Below are 23,239 nucleotides of genomic sequence, written 5' to 3' on the forward strand. Positions count from 1 at the left end.
TGGAAAAAAAGGCCACGTCAAAGCATCTCCGTCGTCCATCTCTTACTTGGATCCTTCACGAAACATTTACCAAGAAAATCTCTCCCTTCCTCCGATAAATTTCTGGAATCTCTAGCACTTCTTCACCTACTCCGATTCTCATCATCAATTCGGCGATATTTGAGCACCGCCACGCCGGATTTTCAGACAACATCTCCGCCATGACGCACCCAAGCGTCCAAATATCCGTCGGACGCCCCTGCCCGCCCCCGGCGACCATCTCCGGCGACATGTACAAAGGGGTGCCCCTCAATTCGCACCCCGTCGCGACGCCTTTTCTCCCTCCATCCCGCTTCGCCAACCCAAAATCGGCAATCTTCACGCGGCCATTCACGCCTAAAAGAATATTTTGAAGTTTGATATCACAGTGAACATACCCGAACTTGTGAATATAGTGAATCCCTTTGAGCAAAGCCTTTGTGTATCCCCGTACTTCAGATTCCGGCATCCTCCCACCACCGAAATTCCTAAACTTATCAGCCAAAGCGCCACCGGGAGCATACTCCAACAACACATTATATAATTTCTCGCCCTTCTCATACGAACAACTCTCCCAAAGCACCGAATTGCAATCCATGTTGGCAAGCTGACGTGGCATTTTTTTCCACGCCAGCTTTGCCACTTCATGTTCCCCCTTTTTTTTTACACCTAATTCATTTAACCGGACATGTCGGCTTTCCCCAATTTTCAGACGCTCATGTGCCTCCCTCGTGCACAATTCTGGCCGATTTAGGGTAATTTGTCCTAAAATCGCTAAATTTTTTTAATTACTGTTCTACTATTCTATTTTGAAAAAGACCTGCATTGAAAACGCCACCGCCCCTAAGAAACTGGATGAAAATTGCAATTTGCCCAAAATTATATAAAGCTGCCTGTAGAATTTGTGGATTTGCTCCAACCATCGATCGCAATACTTGAAACGGTATTCCATGGACCATGATACACATTTTGATTAATGTAACCCTCATTTCCAAGAATGACAACTACAACAGACACTCACAAGTTAGGAGGAAAGGAGGGAATAAGATTTAATTGCAATGACATTTAAGTGTAAAAGAAATACTTAGCGAGCAGAAGAAGAAAGCTTCACCTGTTCCTTGTTCCTAAGGAAATCAAGAGATCCAAGACCAGCACCACCATTGGTCTCCTATAAAGTTTCCAACAAACAACATAAACATGTGATTCTTATAAACTACTATGAAGGGAAATTCTAGTTCGGACCTGGTTCAGCCAAACCTGAATTAATCAAATGGCAAGTGTAATACATTGTTCGTATGATTGGTGCAAAGTTAAAGAAAACTGATCAATCACATAGCAAGTGTGATATATTTGTTCTGTGCTTGGTCTGTTTTAGCCAAAAACCTAATTCGGACAAGAAATTTCCCTAATATGAATTATAATTTTTACTATAATTGTTTACTCTAGATTCTTTATATGGGACATTCCTTATTTAGATACAAGAATAGCATTAAAAATTTACTTAATTACCAATATATGTGAATGCCAAACATCCTATTATTGCTAAAAAGGAAAGAAGCAAAGAGGTAAAAGACATGCAGCCACTTCAAAATTGAAGACATGCATGGAGATTATAACTAGATTAGTATAAGCATATACCAACAATTTATGGTACAAAACCGAGAAATGGAAAAATGTAAGATAGTATTTTAGAATATTTCTTAATAAACTTGTAATATTGAAATCTATCACAGAGATTTATCAACATTATCACCATCATGCATTAACTAATGGTCAACATTATGTAATATTTTCTGAACCAGAAGCAGTATATATATATACTATATATATTAACCAATTATATCGATGAAATTATTATTGCTCAAAAAATAGTATTTAATTTGTACAAAAATCTGAAATCTAATGTAAAAATTCATAATTTTGATGCTATATATATAGGGCACCCAACTGCATGCAAAAATACAACAAAAAACATTTCATTTTACACACTTTCATCAAAACCCTACAAATATTTCTTCAAAAAATTAAAAAAAGATGGGTTCTACTACTCTCTGTTGTTTGATCTCAATGACGGTCCTCTTCCTCTCGATCCCACATTCCATGGGGGACAATGCAACTCGGGCGCGGATCGACATTATCTGTCGCCAGACGGATGATTTTAAGTACTGTCGAGACTTTTTCTATAGGCATCTGCCGGGGGACGTGGTGGACCTAAAAGGACTGACGCAGATTGCTCTGACGCAGACGTTGATATATGCATCGGACACACAAATACTAATAAGAAGGTTGGAAGCAAGGAACAGCAGTTCAGAACTGAAGAACCTGCTGAAGATTTGTGAGGTAGGGTATGGAATAATAGTGGATGAGTTCGGAACTGCAAGCTTGGATTTTGCAAAAGGAGACTATGGATCTGTGGTGTTCGAAGTAGGGAAGTGTGAGAGGTTTGTGACTGACTGTATATTTGTTCTGGCGGGCAGAGTGCCTGAGATGAAGGTCAAGAATTCGCAGGCTAAAGTGCTGGTTAGGATGTCGTTTGTTAGTAGTAGTGAGCTTAATGGTGGGAGAAGTCACAGTACTCCTCCTATAGCTATATAGAGAGCAGCCAATATTCAGTTTTCTTTTTCACACAAGAATTTTGGAATAAGGGAATTGAAGAAATGCGTGTTAATTATCTTATGATCAATGAACGACATGTGGGTGTTTGTCTATTTTTTGTTTGTTTTTTTTTTCTTAGGAGAAGACATGAATGGTTGGTAAATTATTTTGTTTTAAATTATAAATTTATAGAGTACAAGCACTACAACAACATATGATATTCGTGAAACTTATGTTAGTGATAGTAGGAACCGAAGAAAAACCACTCTCTGATTCACCCCATTTTCTGGAAATTCAAGAGACCTTGGTGTTGACTTTTGGCCATCGGCTCTCTCATGAAGCCTACCGCCTCGATATGAGCAGACATCGCATTCGATTGCTCACCAAATTCACGTATGTGCATGTGCTGCCGCCTTCATGTGTTAATCAGTATCCTAATCCTTGGCGGAACCTCTTCATTCGATTGCTCAAGGTCTTTTCCTTCCCTAAAGTCTTTAACCCCGTGTTCAAGGTGCATGCATCTCATATAATATTTGATCAGGCACCTTTCATAGGTGACTGATCGTTGGTCCAACTTCCCCTCGATTGCGGCCTTGGCTTGGTTAAATCTAATTCCACACAGACTTGTGCCACACTGAGTGTCTATGTCCTTCCACGGTCACCTCATCAAGCTTCAATGGGATTCCAATCAGGCTAGCAATGCCATATAGAACCCTTTTTGTGAAAAAGATGTACCCGCAGCTCCGACAACCACATCCAAGCGCAGGACAATAGAGGATTCCACCTTAGGGTTAAAATCTGGGGACCATTTAAACATTCGCATCGCGACACCATCAACAAATAAAATCTTTTTCAGCCACAGTCGGGACAGATCCTCCTCATTACTCAACTTGATCAGTATATGTTTGATATTGACTACTCCAACGGAGTACGCACCCCAGAGCCCTAGCTTAGCTAAATAGGCACGAATGACCTGCATGCTCAGATAGCCTTGGAGAATTTCCAGCAGTAGCAAACTTTAGATGTGAAGACAGAGCCATAACAATCTTTTTCGCCAGCAGAAACAATTTTGGCGGCACGGACCTCACCGTCGTCCGTACGTGCTGCGAGAAACAATCGCGGATTAGGGGGGTCTGATGGCCCGTAGGGTTAGGGTTATGATTGCAGGTGGGAGTGTGAGTTCATGAACTCTAACGTTGACATTTGATAACTTTATATATAATTCTTGTCACTAATAATCAAATAATGACAAGAAAAAAAATTCTTGACACTCAATATATATTCTTTATGACAATTTTAAGTAATTACATAATATCTTGTATACTATATCAATTGCTAGTGAATGTTTTTACTATGAATTTTAATTACGATAAATATTTTATCCATACGCGAAAATTACAACCAACAACTGTTGCGAGATTGTGATTAATAATTATTTATTTTTAACCATGAGAATTAGTCATAATTAAATATATGTGAATGTCAAACATCTTATTATTGCTAAAAAGGAATGAAGTAAAGAGGTCAAAACATGCTGTCAGGCCAAAATTGAAGACATGCATGGAGATTATAGATAGATTAACGTTAGCGTATACCACCAATTTATGGTCCAAAACTGAGAAATGGAAACATGTAAAATAGTATTTTAGAATGTTTCTTAATAAACTTGTAATATTGGAATCTATTACAAAGATTTATCAACATTATCACCATCATGCATTAACTACTGGTCAACATTGTGTAATATTTTTTGAAGCAGAAGCAGTATATATACTATATTAACCAATTATATCGATGAAAATATCACTAGAAAATCGTATTTAATTTGTAGAAAAATCTGGAATCTAATGTAAAAATTCATAATCTTCATGCTATATATATAGGGGACCCAACTGCATGCAAAAATTACAACAAAAAATCATTTCATTTTATACATATTCATAAAAACCCTACAAATATTTCTTCCAAAAAAAAAAAATGGGTTCGACTACTCTCTGTTGCTTGATCTCAATGACGGTCCTCTTCCTCTGGATCCCATATTCCATGGGGGACGGCGCAACTCAGGCGCGGATAGACGATATTTGTCGAGAGACGGATGATTTCAACTACTGTCGGCGTGTTTTCAATGCGCATCTGCCGGGGGACGTGGTGGGCATAAGAGGGTTGACGCAGATAGCTCTGACGCAGACGTTGATATACGCGTCGGACACGCAGATACTCATAAGAAGGTTGGAAGCAAGGAACAACAGTTCAGAACTGAAGAACCTGCTGAAGATTTGTGAGGTAGGGTATGGAATAATAGTGGATAGGTTCGGAACTGCAAGCTTGGATTTTGCAAAGGGAGACTATGGATCTGTGGTGTTCGAAGTAGAGAACTGTGAGAGGTTTGTGACTGACTGTATATTTGTCCTGGCGGGCAGAGTGCCTGAGATGAAGGTCAAGAATTCACAGGCCAAAGTGCTGGTCAGGATGTCGGTTGTTAGTAGTAGTGAGCTTAATGGTGGGCGCAGTCGCAGTACTCCGCCTATAGCTATATAGATAGCAGCCAATATATATATATTTTTTTCACACAAGAATTTTGGAATAAAAAAAATGAAGAAATCTGAATGAAGTGTGGGTGTTTGTCTACTTTTGTTCGTCTTTTTTTTATATTAATTAGTGACAAAATATGAAATGATAATTTTAAAATTATGTTTTACTAAAAATATAGTTTAAGACGTATTGATTTTTACCTTGTTGTTATATAATTATTAGTAACAAAAACTATATATAAAGTTATCACTGTATACGATTAGTGACAACTAATAGGTCCTCACTATATACATATATCACTAATTGTATTTAGTGACAATTTTGTGCACATTAAATTTTTTGGTTATTAATTTTTGCTAATAGCATTTTTTATAAAATAATAGTAATTATTAATTAAAATCATGAAATTCATTATTCTGAAAAAATTAGACTTCCTATCAATATTAAAATTTATTTCACAAATACTTCGTTTTATGTACGTCATATCCTAGAAAAAAAATATAATTTTTTACTACAGTTAATTATTTAATATAACGATTAAAAGTAATAAAGTATGGGCATACTAATTAATCATGTCTGCGCAATGGCTATTAGATATTATTTCTACAAGCGAGGTCAAAATATTTGCTAAAATTAATTATTGTGACAAATATTTTGATTATAGGTAAAATCGTAGCGAATGTTGACTAAATTTGATATGACGTTGTTATGTTGGACTAATTAACTAAGAGGATATTTGGCTAAGTTATAATGAAGCTCCTCAAAAAGTAAGATGTTTGAGAGCTTAGCAATTTTTTAAAAAAGAGTATATAAAATAAGATATTTTGGATATTCGCTTTAAAAAAAAGGGTATATTACACATACCTTCTCTGAGGTTTCGCATAATTATAAATATATCCTCATTATTTGAAAAATTACAAATACCCTCATGATTTTAGCATCCGTCTAAAAACGAGCACATTCCATTATATTTTCATCCAATTTTTATATTGATCTGACCAAAATGTCCTTTTATATTATAAATTCAAATTTTCTAAAATATTTTAATTAACTAATATTCCTTGTGAAATATTTATTTTACCCACTCTATTTTTTTAAATATTTTTTATTTTTTAAAAAATTTCAGTAAGGGTAAAATAATAATGTTCACCACATCGCCTATGAGCTACATAATTATTTTCCATTTGAGGAAATATTTATAATTTTTTCAAATCATAATGAGATATTTGTAATTATGCCAAACCATATGAGAACTGATTATAATTTACACTTAAAAAGAATTAGTTTTAAGTATTTTTTTTTTTAAACATTTTGTAAGTTCTATATGATTAATATTTTATAAAACAAATTAAAAGGAATTGCTGTCTCTCTCTCCTCTCCAGCCCCTCCATCTTATGATGATGTCTAACGTCTTATGAAAACCCAATGTTAAATTTCATTTGTATTAGTTTTCATAAAATTTTCATTTTTGTATAAATAAATCTGTTAAATTTTTACTAACAGTAAAATTAACTAACCATAATATTTATATAAGCATGCATTTTAAAAAAGATTAGATACGAAATATGTCAGGAGATCACTACTTACTTGATGATTTCAGTAGTATGGTGTAATTTTTTGTCTTTTTACCAATATTAAAAAAGCTATGCCAAACAGTACTCTAACATTTTATAAGTTTTAATATCGTAGTTCGTCCAAATGATTTAGGAGTTAAATTTTAAAAAAAAATTCAATATCTTATAAACTCCTAAAATATCTTTATAAGATATAATAATGTATAAATATTTTGGGTAAAATTCATATTACCCCTAGGATACGTAAATTATTTAAATAAACCCCTGTAAAAAATAAAATGACATATAACCCCTTGTATTTTTGAAAAAGGTGCACACTGTCCCCTGGTACATTTGAATATGAATTTAAGGATAATGACAAAGATACCTTTTATGAATCAACGGTCTATATTTTATCTGATCAAAATTTATGGTTCAAATTTAATCATATTTTTAAAAAAATAAATATATATTTTAATTTATAGATAATTATATATATTTTTAATATATAGATATGTATATATTTTTTTATCTATACGTATCTAAATCTAATTCGTTTTCCTGGCATATCTCCGCCGTTCGAGTACCTCTCGATGCAAGCTTACCACTCTCGACACCTCACCGATTGTCAATCTCCAAGAATTGACAAGTTATCTCTATTTTACCGTTTAGAAAACCCTAATATTTGTCCTCATCTTTTTTTTTCCTCTTCCGTCTGACCACCTCTCGACGCGAGCCTACCACCGATGGAAAGCCCATCTATTTTGACACCCCACCCACCACAAATCTCCTAGCCTTCCACGAGTTATCTCTATTTTATTATTGGAAAAACCCTAATCCACGCCACCATCTTCTAGCGTCTCTCCGCCGTCCGCCGCACTTTCGCTTCCAATCAACCACCATCTGAAAGTGCAAGTTCAAGTGGCCATTTTGCACCACCACCCATTTCCGATCTCCCCTCCTCCGACGACTTCTCTTTCTTTTTCCGACGCGAGCCGCGTAGTTTACCTTTTCCTTTTTTTTCTTTTCATATATAAATCCAATTATATTTTTCATATTATATTTTAAAAATATGTATATAATATAAAAATATATTATAATTAAAGTTTTGAAATTATTTGAAAAGACAGGGAGTTTGTCCTTACAGTAGTAAAAATGTTACACATTCTCATTTTTCACGAATGTGGTGCACTTCTAAAAGGGAGGGGGTAATTTGCAGCATTTTAAAAAATATCGAGAATTATATATTCTTTGTTTTTTTTTTTTTGTCATAAGGGCTATTTAAATATTCTAAGTATCACATAGATAATATGAATTTTACTCAAATATTTTGAATAAATTAATTTAGCCGAACAGCTTCGCAATTTTGCCGTCTTTGCCAGCGTTTTGTGTATATATCCAACATGCACCCACTTGAAAAGTGTCCGTGGATAGCTTAGACGGCACCCAACTTACACGCTTATGCCTTGTAAATTCATCTTCCCATGAATTTCATCATCTTCCTATTCATAGTTGCAAACTGTCAAGAGAAATATATTTTTTGGTTACGATTATCATGATTAAAATAAAAAATTATGACGTCTGTTAATTGATTACAATTGTGTAACGGCTATTATATTACTATTATTTTTGGGTGAAATTACACTTTTAGCCTATACGAAAAGGAGCTCAACACTTTTAGTTCTGTACTTTACGGAATTTTTCTAAAATGTTTCAAAATTAGAAAAGCTTGACACATTTAGTCATATGCTCTACGGAATTTTTAAAATAGTCCCAAAATTAAAAAAAAATAATATATTTAGTCTCATGAATCCTGTAAAATAGATGACTAAATGTGTCAATTTTCTCAATATTGTGATAATTTTAAAATATTTTGTAAAATAAAAGATTAAATGTGTCAAGTCTTTTCAATTTTAGAATTGTTAAAATTATAAAATTATAGAACTAAATTACAAAAATTAATCCATAAAAGAACAGAAATGCAATAGCCCCAAATTACAAGACTGAAAGTCCAATTATCCCTATTTCGAACTTAATAATAAACTCCTTGAGAAAAAAAAGAAAAAGAAAAAAGAAAGGCTTAGTTTATTTGAAATTTTTAACAAATTCCCTCAATTTTGATATTATATTAGAGATTATCACTGCAACATCTTACAAAATCCATAATTTTATATTATCCAAACACTTGAAATTATTTTTAAAATAAAATCAAATTCTTTATAAAATATTTGAAATAGTTTAGTCAAATACCCTCTTAATTAGCCCACTAATTAATTAGGGCTCATGGCCCAACCCACATCTAGTAAACTTAAAAAGTACACTAACCATCTTGCTAATACTCCTTTCTTGGTAGCAATTATAGCTTATTGCTTATTTTAATTTTGTAATGGCAGTATGCTAATTATGCATTTAGGTAAAGTTGCACTCTTTTTCTTTTTCCTGCTAAAGTTGTCACCCTACACATATACAAAAAAGACTCCATAGTGGTAATAATAATTAGGAAGCACTATCCCAACCTACCAATTAATTAAAATCAGATACTCCACTAACCAATTCTTGATAATAATTTATTGCTATAAATATTATAGTACTTTAAAAAGTCAAGGAGGAAAAGGGCTAAATTGTTTATTTAAAATATTTCATAAGGATTTTAATCTTATTTTTAATACAAGTTATTAAAGTATTTAGATAAATAAGATGTTAGAGTGTTTTGCGATAAATTCTTTATACTGTAATAATGATCGAAGAAGCCATCAAACTATTATAATTAATATTGTTTAAAGAAAAAGACAAGGCTAGACCCGTAGCTTTCAAGTACCCCACTTGACATAGAAAATTCAACTATTTCACAAATACTAGCAACATTTATTGCACCAACTGATTCTAGTTAAGGCCCTTTATTAGAACTACCAGAAAAAAATTCAAACATGGATAAGAAAAAGCAATAGGCTGTGATCCTTAGGTTGTTTCTGTAGTGTCCAAGGCTTGTGTAAGTTTTAGGTTGTTGAGTTATTTCAAGTGTATTTTTAATCACAAACGTCAATAATAATGATACTGGGTAAGTTTTTATTACAATTTTATGGTGTTTAAGTCAATAGAATTGGTATGAGATAAAATTCGAAAGTAATGCATATGGTAGAAAAGAATATATCTGGCAAATGGGGGTTAGTTATCAATATCGAGAATATATAACTAATTACTAAATACTATTACAAAAGATCATGCAACAAATACTATTAAAGTAAACTAATACACATATTTTGATGGAACTCGAATGGCTTCGGCGTTTCCAATTAAGGTTGACCTCGTTAGCTAAATCTTACGTTTTAAAGTAATGTAACAAATTTCAGCAAGTGAATGCTTATTTGATAATATCAATTAAATTACTCACTTTTTTTACTATAATTATACCGATTGGGGGGGGGGGGATAATATTTAGGATAATTTACTTGTCTCCCTTGATATTTGGTGTAGTTATATATAAACTTTATGTAGTTTGAAAAATTATTTCTAATACTTATGAAGTTTGTTTTCGTATAACAAATAGATCATCTATTAGTCAAATTTTACTGAATTTGTTGACTAATAAAAAAATTGAATGAAAATTGACATTCACACTCGTTTGATTAAGTACTGACTTCTTAGAGGTCAAATGAACTTTTTTCTTATTAAACTACCTTTATAACGGTGAAAATATACTTTTTCACATGCATTAATATATAACATATATAAGGGTAATTTGGACATAAGTACACTTAGTTGACTTGCAATAATCAGTAACAATTCAATTAGGGCTAAATATGAACTTTTATCCTTTTTTTTTTGTTGTTGATATTAGTAAATTCAGTGAATTTTAACTAACGAATAGACTTATTTATTAGTGGAAAGCAAACATCATGGTACTATATATAATTTTTCAAACTAAAACAAGGGATTTATGTATAAATATATTAAATTGCAGAGAAGGGAAATGTAATTACTCCTTATATTTATTCTTCAAAAATGTAATTTATGAGTTGATTTAGATCATGTAATTAATTTCAGATTCTCATAATTTGTTCCATAATTCAAGGGATCTTGACCGTATTTGGATTTATATAAATAAATGTAAAATATTTATACAATATTATATTAAAAATTTAAAAGTCTAAAGCACAAAAGCAAGTGAACTGAACTGCATTTCCTCAATCTTACCAATTACTGGTGGGAAGTGCTATTTATATTTGAATATACAGAAGATTGAGATTTAATACAGGTTAAGCGGCTTTTGACTTGCAATCTATGCTGAATTTGGTAACAAAAGTGGGGGCATTGAGTCCAGGAAAAAGGCTGATCGAAAAGGTGAAAGAAGAGTCGTGCGGGAAGGTGATTGGGTGAGAATAAATTAACATAACAGGTGGCGGGATTTATGCATACAAACAAACGCTCCCTCCAATCTTAGCGGCGATCCGTTTGCACCGCTCTCTCTCTCTCTCTCTCTCACGAGAGAGCTAAACAAACCCTTCGTCATCATCACTATGATCCTTTTTCTCTTTTCTGGAAATATCTCGGGCGCGCATACGTATAATCCAATCTGTATCTATAATTAACTGCCTTGAATTCAGGTTGCTTCTGATTAGTATTTTCACGTTTCCTTTTTTTCGTTGTTTTTGATTTATTTAATGCGTTGGCCTGTAATGGACGCAAGCTCGTTCCTCGTGAGTTACTTTTTCTGCCTTTATTCATGCCATTGACATCACATGCAGCGGAACGAGGAATCAAGTTGAACCTTTTTTTTTTTTTTTGTGGATTATTTGTTTAATGCAGTTAGGATTTGCGGATCGCCGGTGGAACTGCATTCGCGTGTTTTCCGACGTTGAACAGCCGGAGAATATCGTAGATTTTGCGTATATTCGCGCATATTGAGATTTGCGCGTGTACACTTGGTTGTTGATTGAGGTTTGAGCGCAATGGAGAGGGAGAGGAAGAAGTATCCGATTGGAGCAGAGCATTATACTATGTATGAGGAGGTGGGGACGGGAGTGAGCGCATCAGTTCATCGCGCGCTGTGCAATCCGCTCAATGAGATCGTTGCTGTCAAAATCCTCGACTTTGAACGCAACAATAGCGATCTGGTAACCTCCCTGTCTTTGGATTAATGAATTCATGCATGTCGACTGAGTTGAAGTTATTTAGTTACTTGTGCTCGGAAGGTGAAAATGTTCTGTTTTGATTCTGTGGTCCTTCAATTTCTGTCTCTGCTTATTTTGTTCTATTCAAAGGCTTATGTCGCCTAGGAAACACTTGGCAACTACTAACATTGATACGATTGAACTTTTATGTGTAAAACTAAATCGTTCATATTATATCCTCTATTTTTATCAGATTTGCCTATATGAAAGAATAAGTTGCTGAAGTCAGTAACCCATTTACAAATGCTAAGATGGTCTTGAAGCTCTTCTTCTTTTAATTTTCTTTGTGTAGCTTATAGAACAAGACTAATGGATTCCGAATTTTGAAATGACCATCACTTCTCAAGCTGTAGAACTCTAGAAAACATAGTAGTAACTGTGGATTTCCGAGATAATGCAATTTGCACTACATACTTTCTAGAGTAGGATCTTATTTCCACTGGGTGGAGGTCAAGCAGTTCTTAGTTAATTGATTTTGTATCATAATTTTTATCCAGAGCCTTATCACCTAATGTTGCTCTAACTATATAGCATTTGACATTGCTAGTAGAGTCATGAATATGCAGTCAAATAACATTTCACGGGAAGCATTTGGCATCTGGCATCTTATTGCACTTTCTTCTTCATTTTTAAGATATATGTTTTGGTTTGTTTCATGGTCTTCTTTATCCTGACAACAAGATAAACTGGATTTTTCATTCACTTGTTGCATGTTAAACCCAGAATAACATTTCACGGGAAGCGCAAACGATGGGCCTTGTTGACCACCCCAATGTTCTTAAATCACACTGCTCCTTTGTCAGTGATCACAATTTGTGGGTAGTAATGCCTTACATGGCTGGAGGGTCTTGCCTGCACATTTTGAAGGCAGCACATCCAGATGGTCTCGAGGAGGTCGTTATTGCTACAATTTTGCGCGAGGTGTTGAAAGGATTGGACTATCTTCATCAACATGGACACATTCATCGGGATGTCAAAGTGAGTATATATAAACATTACACAGTTGTGGCATATACAATAATTTTTTAATTCAGTTGTCTTCGGCCATTTCGGATAAGCTTTGTCCTATTTCTGATTGTTGATGTCACTTCAATTTTATAGTTGTTGGTCTTGAATGCCAGCTAATTAACAGTCAAAGAAACTGTGCATTAACCTAAAGTACATATTGGGAGTCATACAGATAGTTCTAGCATAACTCAGTATAGTGGTTATATTCAGTTGGTTTCAGAAAATTTATCACTTTGTATCTCTTTCACGTATGTGATGTCCACCAGGGATGTCAAAATGTTTTCGCCAGCTAGTTTCCTACTAGTGGCTTCACATAGTAATGAAGTTTTAGATATACCAGTGACAAAGGGAAAAAAGAAAAAGAAAAAAGTTTCATGGCTATAGCCTGTGATTTGATGTACAAGTAACTATGTTCAAGGACGAATTTTCATTTACACTCAACAGTGTCATTTCAATTTGTTTTCACCACCTTTGTGGTACATTTTCCAGTTCCTTCATGTTAATTAGCAGCAGAGTGTTGCAATTCTCTAAGATTGTCCATGGTCTTCTGTATCTTTTTATATGCTAATTTTGGCATCTACTCTGTTGTTTGATTCTTCCAGGCTGGTAATATTCTGATTGATACCCGTGGTGCAATCAAACTGGGGGATTTTGGTGTTTCTGCCTACTTATTTGATTCTGGAGATAGGCAACGTATGAGGAATACATTTGTGGGCACTCCTTGCTGGTATGAGTCGAAATGTGGAGTATTTTATATACTTCCATTGATTCTTACGGTTCCACTCTCCATTATGTTTTGAGATTCCTGATTCAACTCCTATACACCAGGGGTTTTTACGAGAACCGCTGCTGAAATATGTACATTTATGTGTGTGTGTATATGTTTGTGCGCAAGTGTATGTAAACCTGAATTTTCTAGGATTCTGTCATGCTTTTCATGGGGTTCTCGCTTAATCTTCATCAATTCTATATTGGTGTCTCTATAATGGTGGTTTCTGTTTTTCTAGGATGGCACCCGAGGTTATGGAGCAAGTGCATGGCTATGACTTCAAGTCTGTAAATCTGTTTTTGCTTGTTTCTGTTCTTATTCCATCTGATGTTTGATCATTTTCTAATCTAATGAATTGACAATGATTTCAGAGCTGATATCTGGTCTTTTGGTATAACTGCTTTGGAGCTTGCGCATGGACATGCCCCTTTTTCGAAGTATCCTCCGATGAAGGTGCTTAAAGATATGCTGATATGCCTTCATCTTTATGGTAGCTCTTTTAGTTATTTCAAGATAAGGAAATAAAAGGTACATTTTACTTCTTTAGGTATTGCTTATGACGTTGCAAAATGCACCACCTGGTCTTGATTATGAGAGAGACAAAAAATTTTCAAAGGTATGCTTGCTGATAGGCTGTACTGACCAATAACAAGTTAATTGTTTGATTGAGCTGCCATTTATGTCTATATTTGTTGTGAATAGTCCTTTAAGCAGATGATAGCAAGTTGCTTGGTGAAAGATCCTGTGAAAAGGCCTTCTGCAAGGAAGTTGTTAAAGCATTCTTTTTTCAAGCAAGCTAGATCAAATGATTATATTGCTAGAACTCTTCTGGAAGGGCTGCCAGCTCTTGGTGATCGTCTGCAGGCATTGAAGGTTTGTGCATTCATGAAGATAGGAAAACTGAAGCTTTCTTATATATTTGATAATATTCTAATAGACATATACGATTAACTGTAGAGAAAGGAGGAAGACCTGCTTGCACAAAAGAAAATGCCAGATGGGCAGAAAGAGGAAATTTCCCAGGTTTGATTTCATATCTACAGAAAATTGGCATTCTGCTATCATCATGTAAACCAACCTAGATGTCTCTAGTTTCATGTTATCCATTTGTAGAACTTCTGTAAATTAGTGTTAGTATTATTATACATGTGAACTTCGTATTGCACTTTCTGTTTCCACGAGGTAGTTGCATATTAGTTATTTAGTGAGTAGTCCTTTTGCCTCACATTCTATTTGTGGGAGCCTAAAAACCATATGTAGATCTACATTTCCAAATATTTGATCCGATATTAAAATATGAGTAATCAATCTTATGATCTCCTGAAATACAGTATGACTGACCTTAACATACTTCCTAACATATCATAGCTTAATTCTATGATATCAGCAAGGTAAACATCCAACTATAGCATGAGACCAGATACTTCTGGGTGGTGGATGCTTCACTCATTCTGGCCTAACCCTTGCTTGCATTGTGACTTTCAATAGACCTACTTATCTTATTTTCACCATCATACTTCAGGTTGAACCTTCTATTACTGGTAAGTCAAATCCTTTCCACGAGATGTCCTCAATTACGAAAAATGTATGCAAAAGAAGTCTATTGGAGAATCCATGCAAGTAGGAATGTGTGCTTCACACTTTTGACCATTGACATGTCTTTCATTTGACCTCACTTTCACAGGCTCAAGTTTTTCAACCTATCTCCCTTTTAGAAATCATATTATCCACTTCCCGATTCTGAAGTTGTAAAGAATCCTTTTACTAGGATATAAAGATAAAGTTCTGTTGCAGGTACGGGAGGGCTCTGCATTAATTAAAATTTTCAGTAACTTGCAAGGATTGCTTTAGAATAAAGCAATATTTCTAGGAAAAATTGGATAAGACCTTGATGGGAAAGGGTAGTCTATTCAATGGCAGTTCTTCTAAACCCTGTGTAGGGGTGATCACAGTGTGCTTTCAGTTTCTTTAAGGTATTTTCAAATTGAATTGCCATTGGCAGTTTTAAAAAATAATTTTTCAAATTGCTACTTTCAAAACCAAAATCAAAAAGTGCAGTTTTGTGCTGTCGGACGGTTTGGCAGTTTTAACACTTATAACAAAAATAAGACTTTTGAGAATAATAAAAAGCAAAAATGTATATAGTTAAAACAAAAAGTAAAAAAGATTATTGGAATAATTAAAGTCAAATACACAATAATTTAAGAACATATATAGTTGAAGTCTTTAAATAATAAAATGTAACAAGTTTTAAAAATAAATAGTTAAATACACAATAGTTCAAGATATAATACAACTAAAATATTTAAAAACACATTGAATACTAATTCCAGTAGTATCTGATACATCAAATAATTATGTAGTAGAAATAGAAAACTTTAATGTTAGAAAAAATAAAAAATAAAAAAAATATATATTTAATCATTCATATAACTTCAAACGTATTAAAGTTCCCGTAAAATTAATCTTGTATGTCCGTTTTGTGGAGAAAAGAGAGAATAGGAGGCACCCAGAGAATGGGGGAGGGGGGAGAGAGAATGAGAGAGAAGAGGAGAGAAAATGAAAGAGGAGGAAGGGGGAAATTTTAATGGCTTGATTTGTTATCTTAAAACATAAACAAATGAGCTCAAATCTATGTTTTAAAGAAAAACAGGTATAAATCGGATATTAGCAAAGGTATACCTTTGCTAATATCCGATTTATAATGGAAGTATAGAATTCTTCCAACCAATTAATTAATTTTATCAAATTATTTACATATATAATTTAAAAAATGTGTGTAATTAACGGTGTGGTTTGGCTTTTGGCTTTTCTTTTAGTTCTAAATTAAAACCAAATCACAAGTGCATTGAGATTTTATTGTAAAGTTTGAATCGCGGTTTGTAAGATAAATCATAGAAAACGGTTTGATTCAGCCGGTTTGAAAAAAAAATTGATCACATCTACTGCTATGGCTATGGAGTCCTTAAGTTGTTAGTTCAAAGGTGCCTAAGCTGCTGAAGGAGTTTGGCTGATTGGTACTTGGCATTGGTTCTGAGTTTTTTTATGCTTATGTATATTAACAGAATGAATACAAACGTGGGATTAGTGGGTGGAACTTCGACCTTGAAGACATGAAGGCTCAAGCTTCATTGGTACTCACTCGTCAGGTTTTATATAATGATTTGTTTGCTCCAAAAGTCTGTTCTGGGTGAGCACATACATCTTTGCTTGTCAGATCCAGGATGATGATTCTATTCCAGAAAAAGAAGAAGATATGCAAACCAAACAACTTCAACACCAACCATCATTTTCCGGAAATTCTAAAGTACTTCAACACCAGTCGTCCTTTACAAGTCAATGGTCTGATGCTGCAGATTCTGTAAGTTAACAGAAAATTGTTAGACAGTGGCAGTTTCTTTTCTCTTTCTCTAACATCATTGTTCTTCACAGGATGATAATGCTCCTGCTTCTGTCTCATCAATGGACTCAATGATTCACATGTATGCTATCATAATTTGACAATCCTTTTACACTTCCTGCAAGATCATGGCCATCCTGTCCTTTTTCCCTGCATAACTGTTTTGGTTCTAACTGTATGTGCATATTATACTTAATCCAGCATATACTGTACATATAGTTAAGGATTTGTTTTGTTGTGATGAAAAGTAGGTGTATGAGAAAAGTTTAAGTAAAAATGGACGTATAAGAAAAAGTAAAAATGGATGTACAAGAAAAAGTGTGGTATTTGGTTAGAGAGAAGAGTTGGATGGGAGTAAAATTAGATGTACATAAAATCCTTTCGGAGTCCAATTTTGTTTCCGTCCAAAATAGGGCGAAAAGGTGAAAGTATAAAACAAGAAAGAGAACAAATTACATATTTTATTTTTATTTACTCATTCATCCATATATATAATTTTTCTTTAATTATTTTTTCCTATCGGTACATAACTTTTTAGAAAAGATAATCAAATCGCTGGAAAAACTACTATGTCATTGATCATTGGTAGGAATTTTTATTTTATTTAAACTGAATAATTTAGAATAGAGGCGCGTACTCATTTTGGTAATATAATATTTTTGTTCTTGTTTGATGAATATTTTTACTAATAAGATTTTTAAATTTTTTATGTACTAAAATATTTTAGCATTTTAACTTATTTATGTTTTATAGAAAATAAAGAGAACGGGTTAATCACTAAAATTGCAAAACTCATTCTTTTCTTCCCAATCTATTTTTCTCATACAAAACAAGGAGAAATATTTGAGATTTACTCCTCTTTCAGTCATACCAAACAACTTCAAGGAAAACTGTTATTGTTTCACTCTCCCTTACCTTTTCACTCACCTCCCCCATTTCACTTCTTCTTTCCTATCACTTGAACCAAACGAACCTTAAGAGTTCCTTATCATGTTTGTGTTGTGCATCCCTCATCAACTAAATCTCATACTACGTAACTATTTCCTGCATCTATGTCTCACTCTTTAAGTAACTTTTCAGACTATGTTGTGTTTCACTTGTGCTTGTTCCTTGCTGCTCTAATCGAGCCTTTCTTTGGCATCTTTGATTCTGTCTTCTAATTAAAATTCTTTTTGTGTCTTTCATTCTTAGAGCTAAATGTGAAAAATCTGATGATGATGTCAGTATTCCTGGTTCAACTGTTGAGCAGCCAACAACAAACGTGTTTCTTGGCAACGGGAGTCATGCAGAAAGCAACTTAACAGAAAAACCTGTGTTAGAACTGAACAGAAAATCACCAGATGGAGCCCTCACAAGTTCTAATGAAAAGTATGCTGTTAGTCAATCTTTACTAGAATACTTGACTCACTTCTTTCTTGTTATTCTTCAAATGTGTGTAGGGTCCATCTTATTTCTAATAATTCGTGGTTTCTTCAGTGAGTGTTTTCCAATTGTACCAAATCTATTTGTCTAAAAGCCACCTATCACCCACAGCACACTTTGGAGTAAGAAGAGGATATCCTACCGACAATTTTGCTTTGACTGCTCTTCCGGTTTTGAATTGAATATCAGTTCACTTTCAGTAAATTATTGTTTTAGTGTACACCCCATATGGAGGAGTTGGGCAAGGGATTCAAATCCATCCTTAGATTAAGAATATCTCAACCCATCTTACTTTTTGGTAGATGGGAAATAAGATGGCTTGGGGAAGTTGATAGTGCATATTTTATTTAACATGTCAATTTTTTTAAATGTTATTTGTCGAGGATCATTTAGTCTTTATAATTAGTATTTTCCCAATTCCTTCGAAGTATAGAGGGAATATAAGCCAAGAGGGATCATCTACCCCTTGCTTCCTGCTGTGTACACCAAGCAAAATGCTGCCTTTGCCACTTATAATGATTCCACCATTTCTTAATTTCTGTGCAAAACAAGAATCGGTATTGTATTTGCCTATCTGGGCTTGCATTCTTTTCCATTTAAAGTTAATAAAATTATTGTATATTGATGAAAAATACTGATCCTTCAAATTCTCATGTTGGGCTTCCAAGCAAATGTAATTCAAACATCCAAATCTATGTTGTCTCTCGTGTTACTATGAAATCTGTGTATTTGTTGTGTCTTGGATTGATCATCCCTTCCACTTCTCAATATTCATCCTGTGTGATTGTGATATCTTGATTGATTCATCTGTCGTTCTGGTTCACAATGGTCGCTCGAGTTGGAAATGCTCATTTCATAACCGTGTTTCCCTTTCGTATAAGATTTTAAAGGCCTAAGTCCTTTCATCTCCCATCTAATCCTTTGTTTACATGTAACTTTGTTGTTGGAAAATAACATCTCAATTTTAGTTGATATATTTTGGATTTGCTATGCATAAAGTCTTACAATATGATTGAAGAAAGTTCAAATTATTGCGGTTCAAATTTTCTGTAACGATTTAGTTGGTAGTATATATCCTTTTGCTTCTTGAAGCATGATCTAGTTGCATAATCTTTCTGGCCTTCTGAAGACATTTCCCTGGTGTTTGCTTATAGAGTTCACTTCAGCGGCATGTCTCTTGATTGCCTTAACAAAATTACTTTGCTTTCCAATATCTAGTGACAAAGTCCAAAATCAGTCATTGAATCCATCACGAGCGGGGCTTACCAACCTACAAGTGTTAGATTATGCAATGCCAGAAATAATATCCAAAAGTTCAAAAACATCAGGCACGTAACTATGTACTTTGACATTCGACGACTGGAACTTTGTCTATTGCTTTTTTTGTTAAGCTGCATATTATGCTGCAGTTAATGGTGATGAAGTTGATGAAAAGGTAAAGAATCCAGTTGTTCAGCAAAAAGGGCGATTTAAGGTTACATCAGAGAATGTTGAGACAGAAAAGGTTAATATTCAGATCTCGATGTCAGTAGTCTTGTTTACATTAATTTGAGATCGATTAATTTGCTTCCTGTAGGTGGCTCCATCTCCTATACTACAGAAAAGCCACAGCGTGCAGGTTGGTGTAAATTAAACCTGTGTAACAATTTTGCATTATAACGTAAATGTTACATGTCCTTAAAATTTTCTTCCAAATGCTATTGTGCAGACACGATTAAGGACAATTTTGAATCTGTGAATGGTCATTTCTTTTAACTGTCACCTTCCTATTAACTGCCTTTTTCTTTCAATGTTATATTTTACACATACATTTGAATCTATTTGTCAACGTCATGTGATTTATCTGAGAGTTGCATGACATTTCTCTGTGTTGTCTATGAGAGGCTTACGAAAGATATGCATTTATGCTAGATTCTTGAGTGACAAACCAAAGGAACACTAAAAATACTACAGACTAAGTCACTAAGTGAGCTTATGAGTGTTTGTGTTTCCTGAACACCATTACAACCACAAATGTGGTATTAGAACGCCTTGAAAGAATGTTTTGGATGTTTTAGGTGATTCCTCAACTTTCTGGTGTTTCTTCACCGTTACCTTCACCGTTGCCTTCAGCATTGCCTTCTGATGTTACTACTTCAAATCTATTTGGTCAACTCCTTTTTCCCAGTCTGCAGTCTGTACTACAGACAAATATCCTCCAAAGGGTAATGTTTCTTCTTGAAAGAAACTATCTTACATTCCATTTTATTTTGTTTGGGAAAAATGCAATTTAACCTCCTGTGATATGAGAAATGAGCAAAAAAACCTCCTATAAAAAATAAAATAACAAATTAGCCCCTGTGTTTTGGAAAATGAGGCAAATTACCCTCTATCTAAACCATTGATGGGGTAATTTGCTTCATTTTTTGAAACACAGGGGGTAATTTGCTAATTCTTTTTAAACAAGGGGTATTTTCTCATTTCACATATGATAGGGGATTAAATTGCATTTAACCCTATTTGTTTTACTTCCACAATTTTGCTAAAGTATGTGACATTTCTTTTAAATTTTCTCCTGACAGGATACTATTCTTAGGCTAATGAAGCAAATAGTTATTGGTGATTTTTCAGGTATCAGCAGTTAATGCAAAAAAGCATATCCCGTACATAAATAATTTTCTAATTTGATGTGTATTTGATGTCTGTCCATCTTTGCAGAAATAGGATGCACGCCGATAAACATGCCAATGACAGAGAAGTCCTTGGTACGCAAATGTTTAGGTTATCAGTGAGCAAATGATTTGAATTTTGACTCGCGTTTATGTCATTTGACTCATTTCACCTGTGCATCGGGGTTGTCCGTGTTGCTATAAATTGGAGGGGGGGGGGGGGGAAATACCTGTCTATTGTTCAATCTTCCTTCACTGTGATGTGAGCTAAAATATGTTTTTCAATCCTCCTTCATCACCCTCTTTTTCTTCCTTGTTCATTTCCCATGGTTTAGATTTGTTTGGATCAAAGGGGCCATACAGGCAATAATGATGTCAGAGGATGTGTAGGTGTTCTCTGTGTCTACATTCTTGTGCATTTATGTCATTTTACCAGTTCTACATGTTATCTCATTTTGGATCTTCAACTGGATGTAGGAAGCTGTTTGGAAACTGGTTTCCTTGTTTAATTTGAACTATGGAAGAACTTTTTTATACACACTAATTTATAAATGCATTAACTCTTATACTTTAGTGGGAGAAGATGGTTTTCATTAATTTTTCCTTTTACTCATTGAAATCAGAGATGCAGACCCAGTAGGGGGTTTGTTCAATCAAAATAAGTTCCTAGTTATTGTGAATAATCAGCTATCATATGGACTATAGCATCTGGGTGCCCATATGCTGAAATATACATCGTAACACTCAATTTTGTTTTTGTAGTTAGAGGTTGCTCATGATAGGGAAAAGGAGTTGCTGCACGAGATAGCTGATTTACAGTTGAGGTATTCATTCCTAAACATAACACATTATATTTTCTCACTGAGTTTAAATAGCTTAAAGAAACTCATTTCTTTGTGTAGGCTTGTACGAGCGCAGGAAGAGCTCCAAAAATACAGAACAGAGAGAATGGACGGGTTACATTAACACACATTTCTTGGTATGTCTCTTGTGGCTAGATCTGGGTGTAACACTTCAAATACAGCTTCATGTTGATCGCTTAATACATAGTTATGGTACACAGAAGCAACCTCCACTGAAGGATTTTGAGCGATGAAAACAAAGCAGCTATTTGCAAATAGGCTTGGTAAACGACTAGTCACTTTGCTTTGTACAGTTTACATATAGCTTTGCTAACCCGCGTAAAGATACTTAACCAGGACTACAGATGCATTTGATCATGCTATTATCATCCATGTTTGTACCGTTTATTTGATTCTTCAACATAAAGTTACTAGTCTAGCTTATTCAATTATGTTAATGAATAATTGGCAGCCTATCTTATTTAACAGCCTCAAAATTCAGAAGTAGGGAGCTCGGTTTATCATCGATTCATTTCATTTCATTTTTTCTAGTGAACTTGTGTTAAGAGAACTTCCTTCATCTGCTCTCCTTTCTAATGCTGATATTTCTTTCTGAACTGTGAATTGGCTCTGGTTATGTTCTTGGGTCAGGTAGTATGATTCAGGTGTCCGCAAAGCGGTTGCTGAGGGAAATATTAACACCTTGTTTCTATAACATACTTTTGTGAGAGGAAGAGAAACTGCTAGGAACTTTTTTTTGGGGGGTGCTTGTAGGAAAATGTTGATTAAAGAAAACTTGGTAAAAAGATGTACTATAATTAGCAAACTTATTTCTCACATTAAAAAGGGGATGAAAATGGCAGAAAAAATCTAGGAAAATTTAATTTCGTATTTGAGTTTTGTGACTTTTGTCATTAGTGTCAACTTGGTGGTACCTGAATTATTATAAATGAAACAATTGGTACCTAAGTGATTACTTACAATGACGCAATTAATATTCAAATTTCATGATTAAAAAATTACATTCGTTTGAAATTGATTTTATTCATTTATTTTAGTATTGTTTTATGTGATTGCCATCCTAGCGTTCGATATTAATATAATAAAAAATAAATATATTAAAGAAAAATTTGCATAAAGTTCTATCAATATACGTTTGAGTTATGTTTTTTATATTAAGATTATTGTATTTTTTATTATTTTAATATTTTTCCTCTATTTTTATATGCAATATTTATAGGAAAGTTCATTATTAACTAATTTATATGAATAGTTAAGTCA

The 23,239-nt window shown here is 33.9% G+C and overlaps 3 protein-coding genes across 5 annotated transcripts; 2 read left to right on the top strand and 1 right to left on the bottom strand.

Annotated features, from left to right (window-relative positions):
- LOC105158506 (mitogen-activated protein kinase kinase kinase 3-like) lies at positions 18 to 616 on the bottom strand. The gene is given in 2 exon segments (XM_011075290.1): positions 18 to 100; positions 103 to 616. Coding segments are annotated over 2 exon segments (597 nt in total).
- Positions 4,624 to 5,151, top strand: LOC105158507. Its single transcript, XM_011075291.1, has one exon. It carries the CDS (start codon positions 4,624 to 4,626, stop codon positions 5,149 to 5,151), a length of 528 nt encoding a protein of 175 aa, XP_011073593.1.
- LOC105158255 (serine/threonine-protein kinase BLUS1) lies at positions 11,046 to 22,462 on the top strand. 3 transcript variants are annotated; one of them, XM_011074938.2, is made up of 22 exons: positions 11,046 to 11,302; positions 11,505 to 11,812; positions 12,593 to 12,847; positions 13,480 to 13,604; positions 13,885 to 13,929; positions 14,018 to 14,099; positions 14,194 to 14,262; positions 14,349 to 14,519; positions 14,604 to 14,669; positions 16,712 to 16,780; positions 16,864 to 17,007; positions 17,079 to 17,128; positions 18,271 to 18,414; positions 19,687 to 19,796; positions 19,878 to 19,972; positions 20,045 to 20,086; positions 20,526 to 20,672; positions 21,030 to 21,078; positions 21,166 to 21,212; positions 21,879 to 21,940; positions 22,019 to 22,095; positions 22,180 to 22,462. In XM_011074938.2, the coding sequence occupies exons 2-21, from the start codon at positions 11,648 to 11,650 to the stop codon at positions 22,080 to 22,082; spliced, it is 2,001 nt and encodes a 666-aa protein (XP_011073240.1). In that variant the 5' UTR covers positions 11,046 to 11,302; positions 11,505 to 11,647; the 3' UTR covers positions 22,083 to 22,095; positions 22,180 to 22,462. The 3 variants fall into 3 exon arrangements, with proteins under 3 accessions (XP_011073240.1, XP_011073239.1, XP_011073237.1); XM_011074937.2 differs by having other exon boundaries at positions 11,049 to 11,395; positions 18,238 to 18,414; XM_011074935.2 differs by having other exon boundaries at positions 11,049 to 11,302; positions 18,238 to 18,414.

This window comes from Sesamum indicum, linkage group LG3, assembly GCF_000512975.1.
Source record: "Sesamum indicum cultivar Zhongzhi No. 13 linkage group LG3, S_indicum_v1.0, whole genome shotgun sequence".
NCBI classification, from domain to species: domain Eukaryota; kingdom Viridiplantae; phylum Streptophyta; class Magnoliopsida; order Lamiales; family Pedaliaceae; genus Sesamum; species Sesamum indicum.